The 20,203-nt window shown below is 39.9% G+C and overlaps 1 protein-coding gene across 4 annotated transcripts in view; it reads left to right on the top strand.

Annotated features, from left to right (window-relative positions):
• PBX1 (PBX homeobox 1) overlaps positions 1–20,203 on the top strand; it is a 426,141-nt gene that overhangs the window by 306,536 nt on the left and 99,402 nt on the right. For 3 of the 4 annotated variants that reach the window (XM_086957235.1, XM_086957243.1, XM_086957258.1), the window contains exon 6: positions 387–546. In XM_086957235.1, coding sequence (XP_086813361.1) covers positions 387–546 — 160 coding nt within the window. The remainder of the gene's footprint in view (positions 1–386; positions 547–20,203) is intronic. The other variant, XM_086957251.1, reaches the window with a different exon arrangement.

Genomic DNA, 20,203 nt, shown 5'->3' with positions numbered 1-20,203 from the left:
GAAAAATCATGTAAAATCTTAGAATATTTTTGAGTGTAGAAAATGCTGCACTTCTGCGACCACGGTTATAGTCTGAGTTGAGCTATTTCGAGGAATTAAATATGTTATTTGTTTTATTCTATGTGATTATTTTCTTATGCTGTTTTTTAAAACTTCTGTTTGGTAAAATAACACTGCCAAAACTGTCAGTAAAAGGTTTACATGTTACATGTTAAAACGTGATAACCTGTTTTTGTAAAAAAAAAGTATCCTATAAAAAAAAGGAAAACGTGAGCATTTATTTTTTAATCTTTAAAAGTGCCAACAGCAGCATGACAATTATTGTTTCTTCCAAAGGAGATAACACATCAAAAGTAAAATAACTGACTTTTTTGGACTCGTCTTAGGTATCAAACTGGTTTGGAAATAAGCGAATCCGGTACAAGAAGAACATAGGTAAATTTCAAGAGGAAGCCAATATTTATGCTGCCAAAACAGCTGTCACTGCCACAAACGTGTCCGCTCACGGAAGTCAAGCAAACTCACCCTCAACTCCCAATTCTGCTGGTTAGTTTGTTTTTTTTCGTTTGTTGCTGTTTTTTTATTTGATTTGATTTTCGTCGTTTCTTATTCTTTAATATTCTTTTCATTTTCCAAATTCTGTTTGTGTCCATTTTATTTTTCTTCTTCCAGACGATGTGATCATGGTGTTTTTAAAGTGTCTTTTATTTACCTTTTCGTTTTATTATTCTTATTTTATTGTTTTTGTGGGACGGGGAATCTAAATGGACGAAAATAGTAAACCAGCCTGAAATTCTGGAAGAGAAATTCATTGTGCAACAGAGCTTATTTTTGTTTATTAAAACTAAAAAGGTGGCTGGCTGGTTGTTGGGGAGGAATATTTTTCACCATGATTGCTTGGATACATCTTTTATACTCAATTATCAATATACAGATGAATTGCATTAACAACTCACATTAAGAGATCTAAAAGCACCTGTGTAAAAATTTACAATAGACACAATTCCATCTATCACGCACTGCTCTGTATTCATTGCGGTATACCAGGGGAACTATATGAAAATACCAGAAAGTCATGTGTTTCGAACATCAACACCATCTGAGAAAGAATCAATCACCGCAAACTGCTCTAAACCAAGCAACTAAATGCTTCTAGCACCCATGCTAATACACAGATGAGTTTCATGCTTTCGAAGAATTAAACCTGATGCTTCCTCAAAGAGAATTCAGATTGTCATCTAATGAACCTATGTTCAGCGGATATCTGCAAAATTTACCTTGGCACAGAAAGACCCCCAACCCACTCATCATGTGTCTCATCCAATGCAGAGCAGTTGACACCAACAAAATGTCCAACATCATTCACCTGCATAAGACAATCTCTATTTACCCGTGAAAACTCAAAGCTGTAGTTTGGCATCCAATATCTATCTAGTAGATAAGCTCTCCAAGATGGAGGTCACAATTAAGCGTCATACCCACCAGAAAACACACAACCTTCTGCATGCATGTCAGCCTCTTTCTGTCTTGGCCGCAGAATATAATCAGGCCTGACATACATCAGAGCAGTTTGTTCCAGTAAGCTGCTGGCCGCCCATTCATTGCTTTAGTTCTCCAATATTATTTGTTTTCTTCAGTCTCCCAAGAGCAAGATATTGTCACACTAAGTACCAGCCTTTCATTTTTCAGCCACGTACTCCTCAAGCAATCAACCTGTTTTCTTCTCAGTAGACAAGATCCACCCTGCATTGTAAGATCTGCTAACCTTGTTTGAATTTCCACACCTTTCTCCAATTCTCTTCCAGATCACTTATGACTTCATTTCTTTTGCCAGCCACAGACGACTACCATATTTTCATACATTTTCATATACACCAATAATTAACAAACCCACTTCAACATGAAAGACACACAGGCTAACACACACTCATCATTTTCCAAGGCATTTTCAAAGATGCCCTACTGGTTGATTCAAGAATTTGACATTGAGCATCACTGGTAAAACAGAACTGGGGTTAGTGAAAACCTCCTATGATCATCTTGGCCCTGCATGTTGCCTATAGAATTCATGGGCACAGCAAAAGACTAACCATTCAGTATCCATAATCTATGTCTTCTCCCCCTAAAAGAGGAAACTCAGTTTGCACAGGTTTCTCAAAAACTAAATTAATCCACGTGCTAGCACTGCGGAGCGTTGAACGTAGATCTATCTGCAATTCCCATCAGTGTAGACAAGTCGACCCGGCTGTGCCCTGAAAGGGAGCAAGCAGATTGGGGCTTTCTCTTCTTCCTATAAGGCTCTCCACTAACACTCAGACTGTATTTACTAAGTGGACTAGCAACTGTACTCTGATCTAAAACTTTGTCTGTGTCACCACTGGTAAATTACGCCTAATTTTCAAGGTTACCAGGAAACGCTCCTTTGTATGGTTCAATGTCAAAATCTGCTTCAGTTTAAACAACTGGGCTCGACTCTCCCTCGTGGGTAGGTTGCACCCCCCCCCCCCTAGCAGACTAGAGTAGTAAAACCTGGTCAGACAAGCTGAAAAAGTAGGGTGGTAAGGCAGACTAGCAAAAGAACTTCACTGTGAGTTGGCACAGTACGCCCACAGGTAGCGGCAATACTAGATTTTAGGGATGGCCAAGGCATCTCCAATTTAGGGGTAGTCCTCACACACAACACACTCAAATTGTTCTCGGAGCTCCAAGAAGAATTTGGCCCGGTTAATACGCAATTTTGTAAATTCGTACAACGATGCAATCACTATACCCATATATACGTCATTTAAATTCAATACCCAACTTTCACCCTTTAGAAGCCAAACTCATTATTCAAGATCTCCGGGACAAAAATAGGATCTCCCACCTATACAAATCTATGATAATCAAGGGCTGCTTTGTTATGGCAGAGGAGTGTCGCTCCCCTGCTGAGAAGCAGCAGAGGCAAACGTGAAGAATAAAATTATTATAAAACCATTTTATTATCATTTACTGTTTCTTACCTTGCCATTGCCAGCTGAGTCTTAGGGCGGGGACATCCTGGGAGTGTCACTGCGTCAGCAGAAGAGAGGAGGAGTGGTGGGGGCACTGTAAGTGCGCATGTCGGTTTGGCCGCCTGCCTTAGGATGGCCAAAGTCACAGCGCCATTTACATTTCTCAACCCAGCTGGGTTGCACAGCCGGGTGGAGAAATGGCACAGGCTCCCGGTGCCTGAGCGAGCCTCAAGTCAGTCCGTTCAGGCCAATCATGGAGCTACTCTCATGCTGATACCAGCATGAGAGCAGTGCCGTGATTTGCTCCTGGGAGCCTGTGCAGTGCACCAACGTTGGGAGAGGAGCACGGAGGCGGCGGCTGCAGCGGCAGGTAAGTGAGTTAATTTATTATTTCCTCCTCTTCTCCCTTGCGCGTTCGCGTTGCCCCTCTAAATTAGAGCACCCGCCACTGAAGATAATAAACATACTGTAGACATTGATCCGCTTTCCTGCGGCAAGGTAGACTGCCGTAAGCTGTATGGAGGGCTAAGTACATAACAGTCACTAGCAGTACCTAGAGAGATCTCATTAGGGACCAAATTCCACTTTATACAATTTAGGTACCTGCATCATTCTGAAATGCATGAGAGCAAACCCCTGTTGCATTAAGGCCAATTCCTTACCCTTGTGTCTCAGATGTGAGGCTGACGAAGGAAACCTGTTACATATAATCTGGGGCTGTAGCACCCTGAGTGAGTTTGGGGGAGGGGAGGGGAATGAGGGCATACTTATTGCAGTTATGGACAAAACCATCTTGTTAGACACACACTGTGATTTGTTGAAAGTCCTGAAACACTTGGACCTTACAAGATACCAGAATATTTTTTTTTTCTTGCAGTTGTATATAGCGCTAACTTGACCGGAAGGTATTAATGCGCTTTACATGAGCACCAGTTTCATTACAGATGAACACATTCATTTTTAGGCATGGGGAGATTAAAAAAGATTTGCCCAGAATCACAGGATGCTTGAGCCTCCTCTATACAACACGAATATCCAAGGGTCTTGAACCAAAACTCTTAACGCTATGAACTCTAGAGCAAACCAGTGTTTATGTGTGCGCCAACTTCCTTAAGGAAGACTACTATAATGGAGAGTCCTATTTAGGTGAACGGATTCCAATCACAGTTAATTGCTACAGACTGTCATTCGTACTGTTATTAGTTTGATCTGTGCGAGACATTAATAAAAGTAGGGTCTCTCATAGGTCAATTTTAATCCACACATCACCTTATTATTGTGCACTGCATTCCTTTCCCATAGAACTCCATCACTCTCATCTGGTAGTTTAGACAGCTACTCTTATAAAACATCCTCAGGCTCCCCCATCCTTCTGATAGCGTTCAGAGTTTTGGTTCCAAACCCTTGGATATTCGTGTTGTATAGATGTTGTTGTGGGGCAAGTTATCCAGGCCAGGTCTTTAAACATTGCCTCAGAACCTATCCATAAGTGTGTTTTTTCTGCTTGAGCCTCCTGCCAGACTCCAAACTGGTTCCCCAGCTTCAAAGTTGGCTACTCTAGCCGTTAAGCCACAACCTCTCCAGTCTGGTAGTGGCAAAACTGGACATAACCCAGAACTGGCATAATGCAATTTCACTGAGTGCTTAGAAATGGAAATGTGGTCCCGATTAATGCAGATTCTTGGAGGGGCCTATATATGAGGCAAGGAGATGCTCTCAAAAGCGTAACAACATCTGGGGGCATGGGCCTAATATCGGGGTATGGTAGGATAATTGAAAATCATTCATCCTCAAGGAACCTGATTTTTCAGCAACTGTGTGCGAAAATAGCTTCAGTATATGCATGCACAGCTTGGGATATATGCCACAAGGACAGTGGATGCTTCCTGTTTGTTAACCTCATGTCGTTATAGGTATTAACAATCGTTGTTCCTGAATGATTGTACATGTATCAAAATCCTCCTCTTTTGGTGCTTCATTTTCTTCTGCTCATAAAAGTGTAATGGAAACAAAAACAAATATACAAACACATCTATATAAAACAAACTTACAGCAGTGCCGATCTCTGCTGCAGAAACAAGCCTTTACGGACCTTCTCAGCTCATGCCCTTTTTCACAAAACAACTACATTTCCCAGTGCTTCTCTCAGGCTTTTAATGCTATGAGGCATTCAAGTTGCATTGCAGGTGAGCCTTACATTGGTGACATTTGTTTCCAATTGGTTAAACTCCTAGATTTGACATGCCTCCTCCAAACCAGGAAGGGTTGGTCTAGTTCATATTTTAGGTGCCACTTCAACCACCCATCCCTACAAATAAAATTTACGAGACAAAAAATAGAAATTTGCAGTTCTGTTAGTTCCACTTAAATGAGTTATGAAATAGTTTCAACCTACCTTGATGTCTAACCAAGCCCGTTACTGCAAGCTTGTCGCTCTCACCCTCGGTTGTCCTAGTAACTATGGTCTTGTTTGCATGTTGTACAAACTGCACTGCTTTTCCCAGGATGCTTTGGTGTGAGAAGAAGTAAAAAAAAGAAAGACCAAAACCTGTAGGGTCAATTTTAAATTTGGGGTTCGTAGCCTTCTGATTAAAGGTAGAGATTTCAGTGTTGATCAGTCAGGAAGTCAAATCAAATCAAATCAAAGTAAGCTTTATTCGATTTTTCAGTTAAAATCATAAAAGCACTGCAAAGACAGGAAGTCATATATCATAACTTGACAAAGAGTGACCTTGCACAGTTGGGTGTCCCATAGGGATACTATGTGTGACCTTGGTGGGTCTTAAAGGACAACTACAATATACTCTGGTGTGGGAACAATGGCTGTCAGCTTGCTTATTGATATCGATTGCCCGCAAGCTTTGTAATACCCAACCCCTCGTTTGTCACATTTGATGACGTGTAGGGATGACGAGAACTGTCTTCTTGAATTATTTACCATCAACACAAACTAGGACAATGGCCCAAGATACAACAAAGAGGAATTTCAAACTTCCTGTTGTTCACAAACCTGGAATACATGTTATTTCAATTACATCTTTCTGTACATAAATGATGGGCTCCTTAAAGTTACCCTTAAACTTTGAGAAACTATTGCTGAAATCATTATCTTTAATTCCCCAGGGCACCATATCCTCTGCGGCATTCTAGCACCTTTCAGTTTGAGAAAGAATCATCACTTTTAAGGCTGGGTAATGTTTCTTTTGTTTGTGAATCGGGTTGAAAATGAGGAACATCTACAGATTTGACATATGGCAAATTCGGGGAGTTGTCCATTGAATTTAAAATTGTGAAATACATTTGTTTTGTAAATCCGTTTCAATTGGTAAGAACACTGAAGTTTATTTCAAGTGTCAAATTTCTTATTTCACGTATTTGTTGGATTCCTGCCAAACAACAATTACATTTTTTACACATTAAGTAGATATGTTAGAAAGTGATTTGCTTTTAGGTCTTATGGCAAATATTATACCGCACATTGTGGTGGTTAACAATCCATTGTGAAGGGAATAATGGACCGCAATCTTTTCATTTTACTTTTGTATGCATGACATTTATCATCTCTTCTTATTGGAGAATCAAACTGAGATGCCATAACTGATTCTAGTGATTTTCATGTTCTCACCATGATTTGTGAAATTAAACACTATTGCAGTCTTTCAGAGCAGTTCACACTTGTTATCGGTCCAGACAGACTTGTCACTCAGCTTTCTTAGAAACTGAAGACCTCTCTCCACTCCACTGAAGGGGCGCAGTCTAAACGTTTCTTTCTCTGAAAGAAATTCACCAGCCCTCAGTGTGTGTACTTGTACGTTTTTACAATTTTTTAAATATCAGATTGTGTTCAGAATATACATATTAAATGTTGGTGGTATGACGGCATTGTAGTGCACAGCAAATCACAGTGAATCCCACTTCCTCACTTCTGTATAGTTCTTGCTTCATGTAAATGTGTAATTTGTAATGATTTCCTTTCTCTGAACTACTGAGTAATGTGTCTGCCCTAAACAAAACAGAAGAAATTCTGACTAAAACTCCCTCAATTCCAGGAAAATCAGGTTTATGCTCACTTTAGAAATTATATGGTTCCAGTGCTTAATTTGTAAAAAAAAGAATAAGTACCAGGGCTCTCGTCAGGAGGCCACTGGAGCTTTCACCACATATTACCTCTGCTATGCTGCCAATGAAAGTACCAACACAACTACTAACCACCACACCCCTACAAGTGTAACAATTCAGACTATTTCAGGCCCTCAAAGCTATATGTGAGTGGCTTGGGTAGCAGGTAATAGTCATTTTTAATGTATATTCAATTAATAATTAGCTGTTGTTGTCATCATCTCGAAATTCGCCAGACAGCACCCTCTTAGGCACCCTCTTGACAATTGAGTGCGGGCGCCGAACACTGGAAACCACAGGTTAAAATTAAGCACTGTGTAGGTCTATGTTACACTGGAAAGAGAAATTTGTCATACAGAAAATAATTTCACCAATTTTCTTGGATTTCATATTGGTAGGTCTGATAGCTGCGCTCTACAAGTCGTCTTGTGGTTTTTGAAAATAGTCGTTTCGAAAAGTCACAATCCCTTTTTTTGAGCAAGGTACAGGCAATGGCATTGTTCATTAGCCAGAGTTGCTAGCAAATTTCAATCGGCAGTTCCAGTGGAGGTTCAAAAACCTTTGAGGCCACGGATTAAAATCTGACAAAAACAGAAGCACACTACTGCATTTTGTGGAAATGAAACTCGATTTGTAGTCTCAGCCACACTCTGCATGTGTATTTTACACAGATAAGATGTGTTAGTCATGGAATGCGAAGGGTGCTTGTAAGGTGACAAACATGTTTTCGAAGTTACCACAGAGCACCAGAATCATATCTATACTGAAAGCTGCTGAGTGAGAAGGTTGGTGGTTGCAAGGCAGATGTTATTACCAGCTATAAGGAAGGACAAAAAGAAAGGATCATATTGATTTGAGGGTAGAGGTTACTTCTGGTGATCCAGTATTTAAGAGCTATGTTTTAAGAATGTTGAGGAAAGGCATATATGACTTTATCCAGGCTTGTATGGACACAAAAGTGTTAGAAAATTGAATGATCTGGTTTAAATCATTCTGTGACAATCCCAGAGTGAGTTGTGAATTTTTTGTGTGTATGTGAAGCTCTGTGTACCTCAGCAAGTGGGCTGGCTCTGGCTGTTATTCTGAGCAGTCATTTCCATCACGAGGAGGTAATATTTGTGTTGTGCAAGGCAAACAAACTTTAGTGATGCTTTTTCTACACATAATTATTTTACCAATCCAACGGGGGCATTTTCCTCTGCATTAGTGGATGATACTTTATCATTTGCTGCAACTGGGAAATACTGTTGGCTTCATGCATACACTCAGTGTCACTATATGCGGTGAACCCAAATAGATGGATCATTAGCTTGTGTTCTTGACAATATATTCTTTGTAAAGAGAATTTCTGCATCTTTTCAATCGATATGGGAAGCGCAGGTACCCCATAATTGTAGATTGAAGACCTTAAAATACTTGACTTTGCATCTTGTATATCTAAATTTGAGAAATGATGATGGAGCATATTTGGTACATGGTTAAAAAAAAAGTTTTCACTAATGTTAGATGGTACATGATAATAGTCCTGTTTTTATGGCATAGATAATAGCCTAGCTGTTGTTCCTTAGAACATTTTGAGAAATTGAATATTTTGGCAAGATACACTAAATTAGTCTCCATTTCTAAGACCTATGGGATGATTTTTGTTTGTGAATAGAGGTCACCTGTTGGCAAGCGTGAACCATTATGTTCATAGTTAAATTGACAATTAATACTTGAAAATACTGCCATAGCTCCATCACTGTAGGTGCTTTAGTTAGTTGATTCACATTGGGAGGTAGTAGCGGCTGCTTTAAACTGTGGATTTGATACCTGAAAGCAGTGCAACGTTAACCCTGATGCTGCTTCTCAGAGCATGATTCAGTGGAAAGAACATGTGTCATTGTTTCAAATTGGAAAATCCAACTTCTGCAAACATGATTATCCGTCCTCCTACATCTCATGACCATGCAAAACCAATTCACCTAGTTTTCCCTTGTCTCGAAATTAGGAACAGCATACTTTCTGTATCTTCACCAGCAGATGGAGCCATATGGCTCAGTGTTGGGTTTGCCCCACCGTGGAAGTGACATCAGAGCCGCATACAAGCACCACACCTACACAAACACGTCCGTCCTTTCCGCACCTACGGACACAAATCCGGAGCTGGCTCTCAAAATTTCACCTTGTCTCTGAAGAAAACTAGGAAATAAATATATTCATATCACACATGATCATGATTCAAAGATTGCACTAGAATACATCTTAAAGAAAAAATATGTTGGGGAGCAACAGGGAGACACTTGCAAAACACCTAAAAACAATAGTGGTTTTGCCTCCTGTATTAATTCATATGGCTCACAACTATTGACCTGAACAAGAACCATTGGCTTACAATATTTTCTATTTTCAGTCATTGTTAATGTGTTTTTATTTACAGTCACTTGCAAGGCACTGTCAGCACAGCCCAGAGGAGAAGGTTTGGATCAAACATTTTTCACACATTCACAATAATGAAACACAGCATCAAGTTATTTTAAAATGTGTATGTTCTACATACTGAAAAAATAATATTGATAACTTCTAAAATAATTAGATAAATGCTTAACGCTTGATTTACTGTTTGCGTTCCGAATTAATATGCAGCCTTTCATTGATAACCAGCAAGGGGACATGTATGCATTGTTTCAGGTTGCAGAGTAGCAACATTTTTTAGATTTAGAGAGAGTGTATGACACTGCTGAAAATATTTATTTCTAAAAGCTGAAAGTCTATTGTGGCTCATCCCAGAGGGAGGTGGTAAATGTAAACAGTGCTTATGAGGATCATATTTACTTTCTATTCTTAGCACTGCTTTTGTGACCTCTGAGGTCAGGACTGACAAAGGCAGTGTCAGGGTTCACAGTGGACAAGCCAGTGGTAGCAATTGCTGTGATCCATAAATGACACAGAAGGGGTAGGGCTAGTCCAATATTATCCAGTGTGATCTAAGAAATGATGTAGCCTTTTCGCATTCCAAGTAAATTGTTATTTCTTTAGTGTTACTCAAATACCATTCAAATCTGTCCACCTGAATAAGCAAAATTGCTACTCCTGTTGCATAACTTGCAGAAGTCCAGATCATCAGGAGAATAAAACATAATCCATACATGAGCAAGGCATTCAGTACAAGTGTAACTATTTGTCCAGAACACAGCCTAGACCTGCTTTCTAGATCCTGTTGCACTAAGGACTTAGTCAGTATAGCAATCTAAAACAGAGAATGCAGAGGACTGCAACTACTTCACAACTCATTGAGAAATACTTGAGTGATTATAGGTAACAATCAGCCCTGTAAAACCTCACGGAAATAGTTAATGCAACCCAAACCCTCTTTCATCATGAATAGGCACACTTGAGAACACTAGTAAACTATGACTATACTTTCAAGATTTATTACAATCAAAATCTTATCCTAGAACACACAATATGAATAGAAACTTTTATAAAAACAAACCTGATAATGATACTAGTCAGGAGGCAGAATAACACAAACTATTGTAACATTATGATAGTGTTATTAAGCTCCTTTACATCAAGATCTCCAACTATTTTTTTTTCTTGGCTAACTAAGCTAAACTAGGCAGGTTCTCATCTGCATAACTTTTCTGAACAATGGCACTAATGTTCAGCTAAGAAACAGGAGCTGCTTTTGTCTTTTTCAAATTGGCAGATAAGCAGAGTGAAGGCTGGACATGCCTTCCCTATCACGCTCAGTCTCGTATCACTGGTACAAAGTTCCTCTATGTCTAATAACACTGTTAACACTGTTCTAATTTACATATTCTGTTTGAACATTGTCAAACCTTTTTAAAATAAACAATTAGTAGCAACGTTCTTTTAACCTTTCAATTATTTACACACTGTGAAACCTTGCTTATTGTTTAAGATCAATAAATGAGAGGTTAAGATATCAGTTCCTATGAAGTCTTGATCATTATTTAAAACCAATCATGTGAAAGACTATTCAAAACAAACATAAAAAATATTAATACTGTGGCAGGCTAAATTATCACTTTGCAGTGAATAATGACATGAATAAATATGAAATTATATTTGAAACATAAACCTAAATAAACAAATACATATATAAATTGAAAGGGGGTAACTAAAATATATATAATTGAAAATATATGATGATTGGAATAATAGTAATGCATACATTGCACTAACAAAAAGAGTTTCTGAGTAGCTCTTCCTTTAGGCAAAAAAGTGAATAAAGGCAAACCCCCCAATTCACCAACAATGATCTATTTGTCTTTCTTGCATCTTTGTTCTGTGGCACATTCTTTAAGCCATATAAAAGGTAATGTTATCCCAGCCAATAATGTAATGATTGGGAAGAACTTGTGTGCATTTCTTAATAATGGGTTTGAACATTATTTATGAACTCTTCTAAAGAGAGAGCATCAGTTAACTGTTGGGGTTCATTTGTTAATTTATTTTATTACCACCTTCCATCTTTAATATTTGCTTACTACATGAATCTAGTTTGGAAAGGGAAAGCTATGCAAGTGCTAAGCTTTTGAATTTGTTTAATTAGACACTAGAGATAGTTCGCTCCAAAACAATATTGAAAGTAGCAGTCTGCGAAATGTTATGGCATTGATCTGACATTGTCATGATGTACAGGTAAACTGGAATTTTATCTATTTCTAAGCTTTGTCGCTTATGTTTTGAATAGAATATTTCCTAGTAACAGGTTGAGGTTTTGAGACAACCTTTTAAAAGGCAAGCCAATGCTTTGTCTTTATAGCAATTGCATCTGCCATATTAAGACACACAGAAAGGTTTCTGTGGTACCTGTCTAAACTAATTGTTAGGATAAAGGTTTGTGTAAAAGTTATAAAGCAAGTAATTTTGGGTATTTGGGATTTCAGTTTTCAAAACTGATAAAGATATGGTTTTAACATTGGCCTTACTTTACGAATACAAATAAATGATGCAAAGTGAGCGCTGTCACAAGAATTATGTGTCACAGTTTTTATGTACATTGCTTTGCATTAATCCTTGTTCAGGCAATAGTCCCCTTGTCATCCTACCAATTGTGTCTGACTTCCTTTGTCATTCTGTTTTCCTTCCAGATCCTCTTCTGCCCTCATCAAGTTGTTTTGTTTGTAACAACATCCATAGCACATTCAAATATTAAATCATGCTAACAAATACAGCAGCTATCCAAAGCGCAAAAAAAATGTAAAACGCGTCAGAAAATATCAATTTCAGTCACCACTTACAAAGGTGGATCAAAATCTCTCTATTTATGTAACACTATTTGCTTTATACACTGATATACCAATATCTTTAAAATTCATAAGGGCAGCATCAAATCCAAATGTAGAACATACCCATTGATTTAAAATTTAAAAATATGGAATATAAAAAGTAGAAATGATAGGAGCATTAGTACGTGATATAAGTAAGTGACTTGTTTCTGAAAAGTCTTATTGACACATGGTGAACCTGTATGATATTCAACATATTTACAGGGCATGTCAGATTCAAAAATAGAGTCTAACACATTATCTTTGTTGCATAATGTTCAAGATAAACTTTCCATATCTCATCAAACGTAACTTCTTTGTTTTTAAGCATGTAAGTGTCTCTTCCCATTGTAAACAATTTAACTCCTTCAGTAAACCGGTCTTCTATTCCTGTCATTTCTGCTGCATTGCAATTTGTTAAGATAAGTCTTTTCCCTGATGACACAGCTTTCTCAATTCTTCTTTTATTTTTTGGATAGCTTGCCCCTAATTTTTTAGTTAAAGTTGATCAAACATATGCTTTTACCAGTGTCTTCTCTCATAACTCACTGAAAGCCTGGCAGTAATTTGCTTCATGCATAGACCATGTCATAAGTAGATGGTTAAGTGAAACTGTAGGAAAGCGGAGTATTATGTAGTGATGCTGGTTAGGCTTCTCTGTGCACTACTCTCACAAACCCCAGAAATGGTCCTTGGATTCACAATAATAAACCCTTAGCTCACTACGGGTAGAGTGGGAAAGAGCAGTCAGACTTACTAGCGGAACATGTGGTAATCATTTCAGAGTATCAACATGGACAATAAGTAATTGACACAACTTGAAAGAAATCTGACACCAATTCATAACAATAAAGCAGATTTTTATATAAGTGTAGACACCAAAATGTATTCAATCAGATAAGTATAACCAATGTTATGAATTTTAGAATGCAAAATAAATCAGTTCAACTCAATACTGCAAAACGTTTGCATTGCGGTCAATGGTTTAAAGCACTAGTGCCAATCGGTCTCTTGCAGGTCGAGTTGCGTGGAACCCACTGGGGGAAGTAAGGTGATGCGGGTCCCAGGACCAAGCCAGAAAAGTCAGATCGATTTTACTTGCCTTGAAAAGCCCAGGTGCAGAGTTGTACTGGCGCTTCCGTGCTGCTGAAGCGAGAGCCGCAGGGGTGCAGATTTTTCCGCTTGCACTGTGCTGATGAAGAAACGGGTGCAAAAAGTCAACAACGGGCCACTGCTGTGGTTGCCTGAAGGTGTTGCAGAGTTCCCTTGAGTTGCACCGTCAATTAAAGGTGGTGGTGCCAGACTGGTCACCAACAAGCCTTGGCAGCAGTAAGGTCACCATAAGTTATTTTGACATCCGGAGGTCTGGGGGAAAGCAGTAGCCACCTGAAATGTGCTGGCTGGAGATCAGGACTATGTTTTCCACAATGCACTGGACCATCAATTTTTTGGCAATCCCTCAGAGGGCCCGATGACCAGTGATTCTTTGGTTCCAGTATGCAGTGTTTACCTGCTGACTTCAGGAAACAAGTGCCACTAGTCCAAGAGGATCTGGAGTGCCTTTGGCTCTCAAAGGAGTCCCTTTGTCTGGGGTAACCAGTCTTTGGTCCGGGGCAAATCACAGTTGCGCAGTTCCAGGATTTTTGCCACAGTTGCAGAGTCCCGCTCCTTTGTTTTGTGCAGGTCCTGTTGTTAAAGACACAAATCTCTTCTTTGTCATTTGTTGCCACATGAATTAGAACTGAGGTTCTGGTGCCAGGGGTGCACCTTAAATCCTAGATTTAGCAGCATTAGGGGGTGGGTGCTAGTGGCCAGTGTGCTAATAGCCCCAGCGGCTAATCTGCCCCTGAGTTGGCCACATCATGGGGTGTATGTCACCTTTAACAGTTGGCCTTAGACTTCATCATTTCACCTTCTTCTCAATGCTTCTTCACTGGGGTCCATATATACCGCCTCCCAGCTAAGCTGGAGAGTTTATGAACCGGATCCCCCTTGCCCTGGGCCTAAAAATTACTCACTATGCCACCTTCATCATCCTGGGCGACTTTAATGTTCATCTAGACAACCGAAAGGACACTATGGCTGTCAAACTAACTGAAGTACTGACCGATACTGATCTCACGTTTACCCGATCAGGACCTACACATAAAGTTGGCCATGCGATTTATGCCATCTTTACGAACACCCCTCTTGCCCTATAGATTCCAAAAGTGGTTACATGATCTGACCATTTTCTTCTACCATTTTCTTGGTCTTGGACCCCGGCAAATGTGTCAAGGAGATCAGTTCTCTGTACCACTAACCGTGCCTGGAATAAAATCAATATTCCTTTATTAAAGGGAACTCTTGATGGCACCAGGCCTACCATAACTGGAGACACAACGGCTGACGAAAAGAGTGTCAATGACTGGTTCTCTGAAGCTGCTTCTATAGTCGTGCCCAGAGTCACCAAAAGGACCCCCAGACTCAAGTCCTGTGCCCCCTGATTCACAAGGAAACTCCTGGAGGAGAGAAAATCTTGTAAAATACTTGAACTTGCCTGGTGGAAAGAATATAGTGTAGCCAGCAAAGGGCAGTACAAAAAGGCCCTCAGTACCTACCTCATAAGTGTTAAACCAGCGCTCTACATTTTCTAAACTAACAAAATTAATAAGCTAACAAAAATGCAAAAGAATTTTCAAAATGTTAACCAATTTCTGGGGCCACTCCAAATGCACCGCACCCCCCCATCGAACCTTATGCTCCCAACTAAGCACTTATTTTGAAGCTAAAATTCAGGACAAACTTCTAGTAGCACAAGCCAGTGAATCAATCAATCAATGTCATCAGCCTCCCTAAACTGCATGCCGAGGCTAAACTCAAGCAATTCACCCCCTTCAACTGAGGACTTAGAAAATATACTCACTAATAGTAAATCTTTCTTGCCCTGTGATCCCTTCCCCCCTCAAGTTGTGAGCCTCCTGGAGGACTGCCTAGGTCCTACATTCCATGAACTATCTACCAGTTTCCTATACTCAGGGATAGTACCTTCTGCATAGAAAAATCAAATGTGGTTCCACTACTAAAAAAACCCTAATGCAGACCTGAGTGATCTAACTAGCCTCCGACCTAGATCTTTGCTTCCCTGGGCAGCTAAAACAATAGAAAAAGTGGTAAACAATCAATTAACTCAATTCCACAACAGTTACTATCTCCTACATTCGTCTCCATCTGGCTTTAGAACCCATCACAGCCCAGAGTCTGCTTTGATGGAAATCCCCGACTTCATCAAATTCTCTCTGGAAGCGGGTCAAAACGCAATGCTGATTTTATTAGACCTCTCAGTGACATTTGACACAGTCTCACGAGACCCTGCTTCGCCGTTTCGATTGGAGAAGAAGGAAAGGCTTTGTTCTGGTTTGGCTCCTTCTTGGAAGACAGGGAGCAGGCAGTTTAGCTCAGGCCACACTATTCTAATGCCAAAAACATAAGCATGGAGTTCCTCAGGGCTCAGCCCAGATCCCCACACATTTTAATATTTATATGACACTACTATCACATCTCATAGACTCCTTTTGCATTTGCGTCACCTCTTATGCGGATGACACACTACTTCTTCTGACCAATGTTGCTGCATGCGTATCGGCTGTGATGGGTTGGCTGAGGACAAACGCTCTACAAGGCAACTCTGAAAAAACAGAGATCATACTGTTTTGCAACAACCCTCCATCCAATGCTTGGCAGGTGGATTGTACATCACGTCCCCTCCTACTGAAATGGCCAGGAACCTGGGAGTCCTTATAGATACTAAACTTTCCCTTAAGCCCCAGATCTCGGCTATAATTAAAACCTCATGCTGGATTCTCAGGATGTTACAGACATTCCTAAAATTCTGCACTTGAATGCCCAGAAAACTGTGGTTAAAACCCAGATTCTGTTGAGACCCGACTTATACCTTAGTCTACCAGACTACCTGACACAAAACCTCAAAGGTTACAGAACATGGCCATACACCTCCTGTTTAACCTGCCTAAATGTACCTCATTATCCCATTACTTCAGCCAGTTCCATCTTTAAAGGACTGACAGTAGCACATTCAGCTTTTATAGGACTGGCCCCAAATATGCTAAGGACAGACTGTCCCCCTACTGTCCTAACAGACCCCTGAGATCTCAATAATTCCTTTTGTTATACCTCTCTCCTACCAGACGAATTAAATGAGGCTGCTCAGCCTGCTCAGTATTAGCAACTGGACACTTGAATTCTCTACCAGTAGCCTTGAGAAGCATCCAGGATATAAACAAAGTCATTGAACAGGTGGATTTTCACCTATTATGAACAAAGCTGGCCCTCCTGCCGTTCGGTCTAGTGCCTTGACTCTTTAGTAGCAGCTCTTCCCATTCATTCATTCATTTTCTGCCCAGAGCCCTCTATCCTACCACTTTTAAAAATGGCAGAAACCTTTGTTAGCTGTACAGGCTAGGTATCCCACCCTAGAGGTGTGGCAAGCGTACTGGGGGTGTACACCGCTTGACTACATAATTTGCCCGCCTGCCAGTGTGCAAATGTGCTTATAGCAGGAAGAGGCCTGTTTCCTCTTTTAGGAGGTAGCCTGGTTGCATATCACAGGCGGTGTAAGCTTGGAAGATCACCGCCTTGATGCGCCACTTCAGTAGACATCCTGTCAGGGAGGGAGGTGTGACCTCCTTCCCTTCCAGGCCATTATTTTTGATGAAGGGAGAGTTCACAACTCCTGGCAAGGGTTCAGATCCCTGTCTTGGCAGCAGCAGCTGCGTGCTGACAGCCAGAGCACATGAAAGGATGGGGCAACCCCTAAGGTAGCCACCTGGGTGCATGCCGCATCAACCCCTACATGAGATTTATGTCAGCAATGATGAGACACGTTCTTTGATGACAAACATGACATATTTCGGCGGTACCGTAATAGAGCTGGCGATCTCAAGTTTGCCCAGATGCCAGCCCATATTATCTATGGGCCGCTGATCACTTACAGTTGCCCTTAATGGAAAAGGCTACTATAGGGATATATCAGTTTGCACTTATATGTCCACACCTTCAACGTAATGCACCCTGTATCCTCAGCTCAGGAGGCCTTCCTTAGTGGAGACTGGCATATATTTAAAAAAGTGCTTTGACCGTGCCACAAATGGGGAGGGCAAAGTCGAGTTGTAGCAGTTTGCACTACTTTTGCAGTCTGCAATGGCAGAGCTGCTGTCATCTGTTTACTTGGGTCACTCAGGGTGGCACAAACTGTGATTCAGACCCGAGTGACCTCTTTAACTCCCATGCCCTGGGTACCACTGGTACCTTTTAACAGGGACTTATAAGGGGATTAAAGTCCTTGCTAATTGGGGGTAACAATTCATATGTATCAGCTTTAGGAAGAGAGCAATGGCGCGTGGGCACCGGGCTCCGAGGCACTTTCAGAGTCATAACCATCAACATTAGGGCAAAACGGGGGGAGGGGAATTCAAAAAGGCCACCTGTCATTTAAAATGAGTGTTAGTTTATATATTAGTACAGAGCACCAGCATGATCTGAAACAAATTTGTTGTATTAACATGCTGCATATTGTTGTTTATATTAAGTACATCACTCATTTGTTCAATCCATACATTCACTGAAATAGCTATCCACAACTCTCCTTCCCAGTCAGTCCTACATTTTCATAATAGATGTAAAATCTCTCTTTGTATGGTCTTATTCACCACTCAGTCCACCTCCCTTCCTGAGATAATTTTGGTCAGTATATTGCTTTTGCCTATGCTCTTCAGCTATTAACCCTCTTCACAGAAACCATGATTAGCTCTATGGAACGTGCATTATATCATTTAACATTCTTGATTTGATCCCCTACCATACTGACTGTTGTCCTCTTTTACTTTCTACATCAGTGTATGCTTCACAGAGCTCTTATAAGTTCCAGTCTCCTCAAACTGTGTTGCTAACACCCGCTTTGTTTCAACTTATTTTAATGGAAACCTCCTTTAATTCACTCATCTTACTTTCTGTCTCCTAGAGTTATTCATTCTAATTAATTCTTTCCCATACGTTCTGCTCCCTCACAGTCTCAATAGAACTCTACAACTTAGGGTTCATAAAAAGGCACTCCATTGAAACTACTACCCAACCTCATCCTTCTTGAGATGTTTTTGGTTTGCTATGAAGTAGGTAGTAAAATCTTGTGACTGTGTCGAGTTCAGACATTGTTTACTTTCTTTAGGCTATCTGTAACTTTACTGATTGCTCCACCAATATGCTCTTCATTCTCAAGTTTATGCAGATCTCTGTACCAGTAAATGGAAGATAAAAGCTTACAGTTGGTCCACTCATCTTCCTTCTCGAAGGACTAGTCTCTGTGGTATACTCCGCTTTAGGCTATCTCTACCCTGTTTTGAAATCAACAATGATCGTCATTTGGATTCTTCAAAAAGGTCTACCGTACCGATGTAATGCATTGTGTTTCTGCTATCCAGTGCTGGATGTCCATGTATGTCTAAATGTCTAGACCTGCCAATACAGAGGGCTTCTATCACCTATTTTTAATTCTACAAACACAGTTATCTCTCTTCATTATCCATTTACCTTCTAATCAACAGTGTAATGCGGCTCTTCACCTTTATTAATTTCCACGGACTACAACTTTTTCCAGCAACAACATTTTATGCCTTAACCTCACAATCCACACATCCACATCCCTGATTAGTCACACATCCACATCCCTGATTAGCACTTCAGTTCACAGAAATGTGTACTACAGTGATAACCTTTTTCAGAACCCTTCATTGAACCTTCAAACCTAGGCCAGGATACTTTTTTACATTTTTATTTACTGCTCATGTAGCCATCATGGGTGTTACTGCACTTCAACAAGAACAAACCAGAGTCAACAAGACTTCCTGATAACATAACAGTAAGCATGTGTTGAACGACTATGGTAAATAACATTAGTCCAGTTCGAAACTTCAACATTCCTTGGTAGTTTGGGGAAAAAGAGAAGAGGTGATGAGTTTTGAAGGGTAATTTATAGAAATGTTTTTGGGAGGCATGTTTTAACCTTTTTCCTGAATTTGAGAGGATCATCTTGGCATCTAAGAACAATACCTTTATCAGAGAAGTCAGTTTAATCTTACTTCTGACATCCTTTGCTTCAAATATCAAGCAGACTGGCTCACACTCCACAAGAGATTGCTCCAGTACTCATAACAGTTTTTACATCTGTCAGTGGCACTCCATTCCAGCCTAGTAAATTCTTCTACTGTTCTGCCTCTCTTATTTGCTTTTTCAACCAACAACAGCCACTGGACAACTTTAATGTATATTTACGCCATATCCTGTTATATGTAATGTTGATTATAACATGCCCAGTGTATAAACAAGTATACCTACTATATTGGATAAAGTTGTTACACAAAACCTGTAAAGAATATGTGATCCCTCCACATTTGCCAGAGTTCTAACAATCTTATTCAGATGTAACATTTATTTTGATGTTGTCCAAAAAGTTCAAAATGTTGGTTTTATTTTTATCAGTGTTACCTGTCATACTGGTATGGATTTTTAGGGCCAGAGCATTTCTGTATTATCGGTTAAATGTGATGTCTGCTTATAAAAATGGCCCGATTTGACCATGACTAAAATAAAAAGACAAACGTTATGGCATTTCATAAGGTTTAGCTCTAAACCTCTATTTCAGCAATATTTGATGTACGTTTGTCATTTTTTTTTTTTTTTAAATGTATCAAGTAAGACGTGTATCTTTCAAACAACTGCATGTTGTCTTTCATTTGCCATATTTCGCTTGTTTATCCT

Source organism: Lissotriton vulgaris, chromosome 1_1 (genome assembly GCF_964263255.1).
Source record: "Lissotriton vulgaris chromosome 1_1, aLisVul1.2, whole genome shotgun sequence".
Taxonomy (NCBI): Eukaryota; Metazoa; Chordata; class Amphibia; order Caudata; family Salamandridae; genus Lissotriton; species Lissotriton vulgaris.
This window is presented reverse-complemented; position numbering and strand designations above follow the sequence as displayed.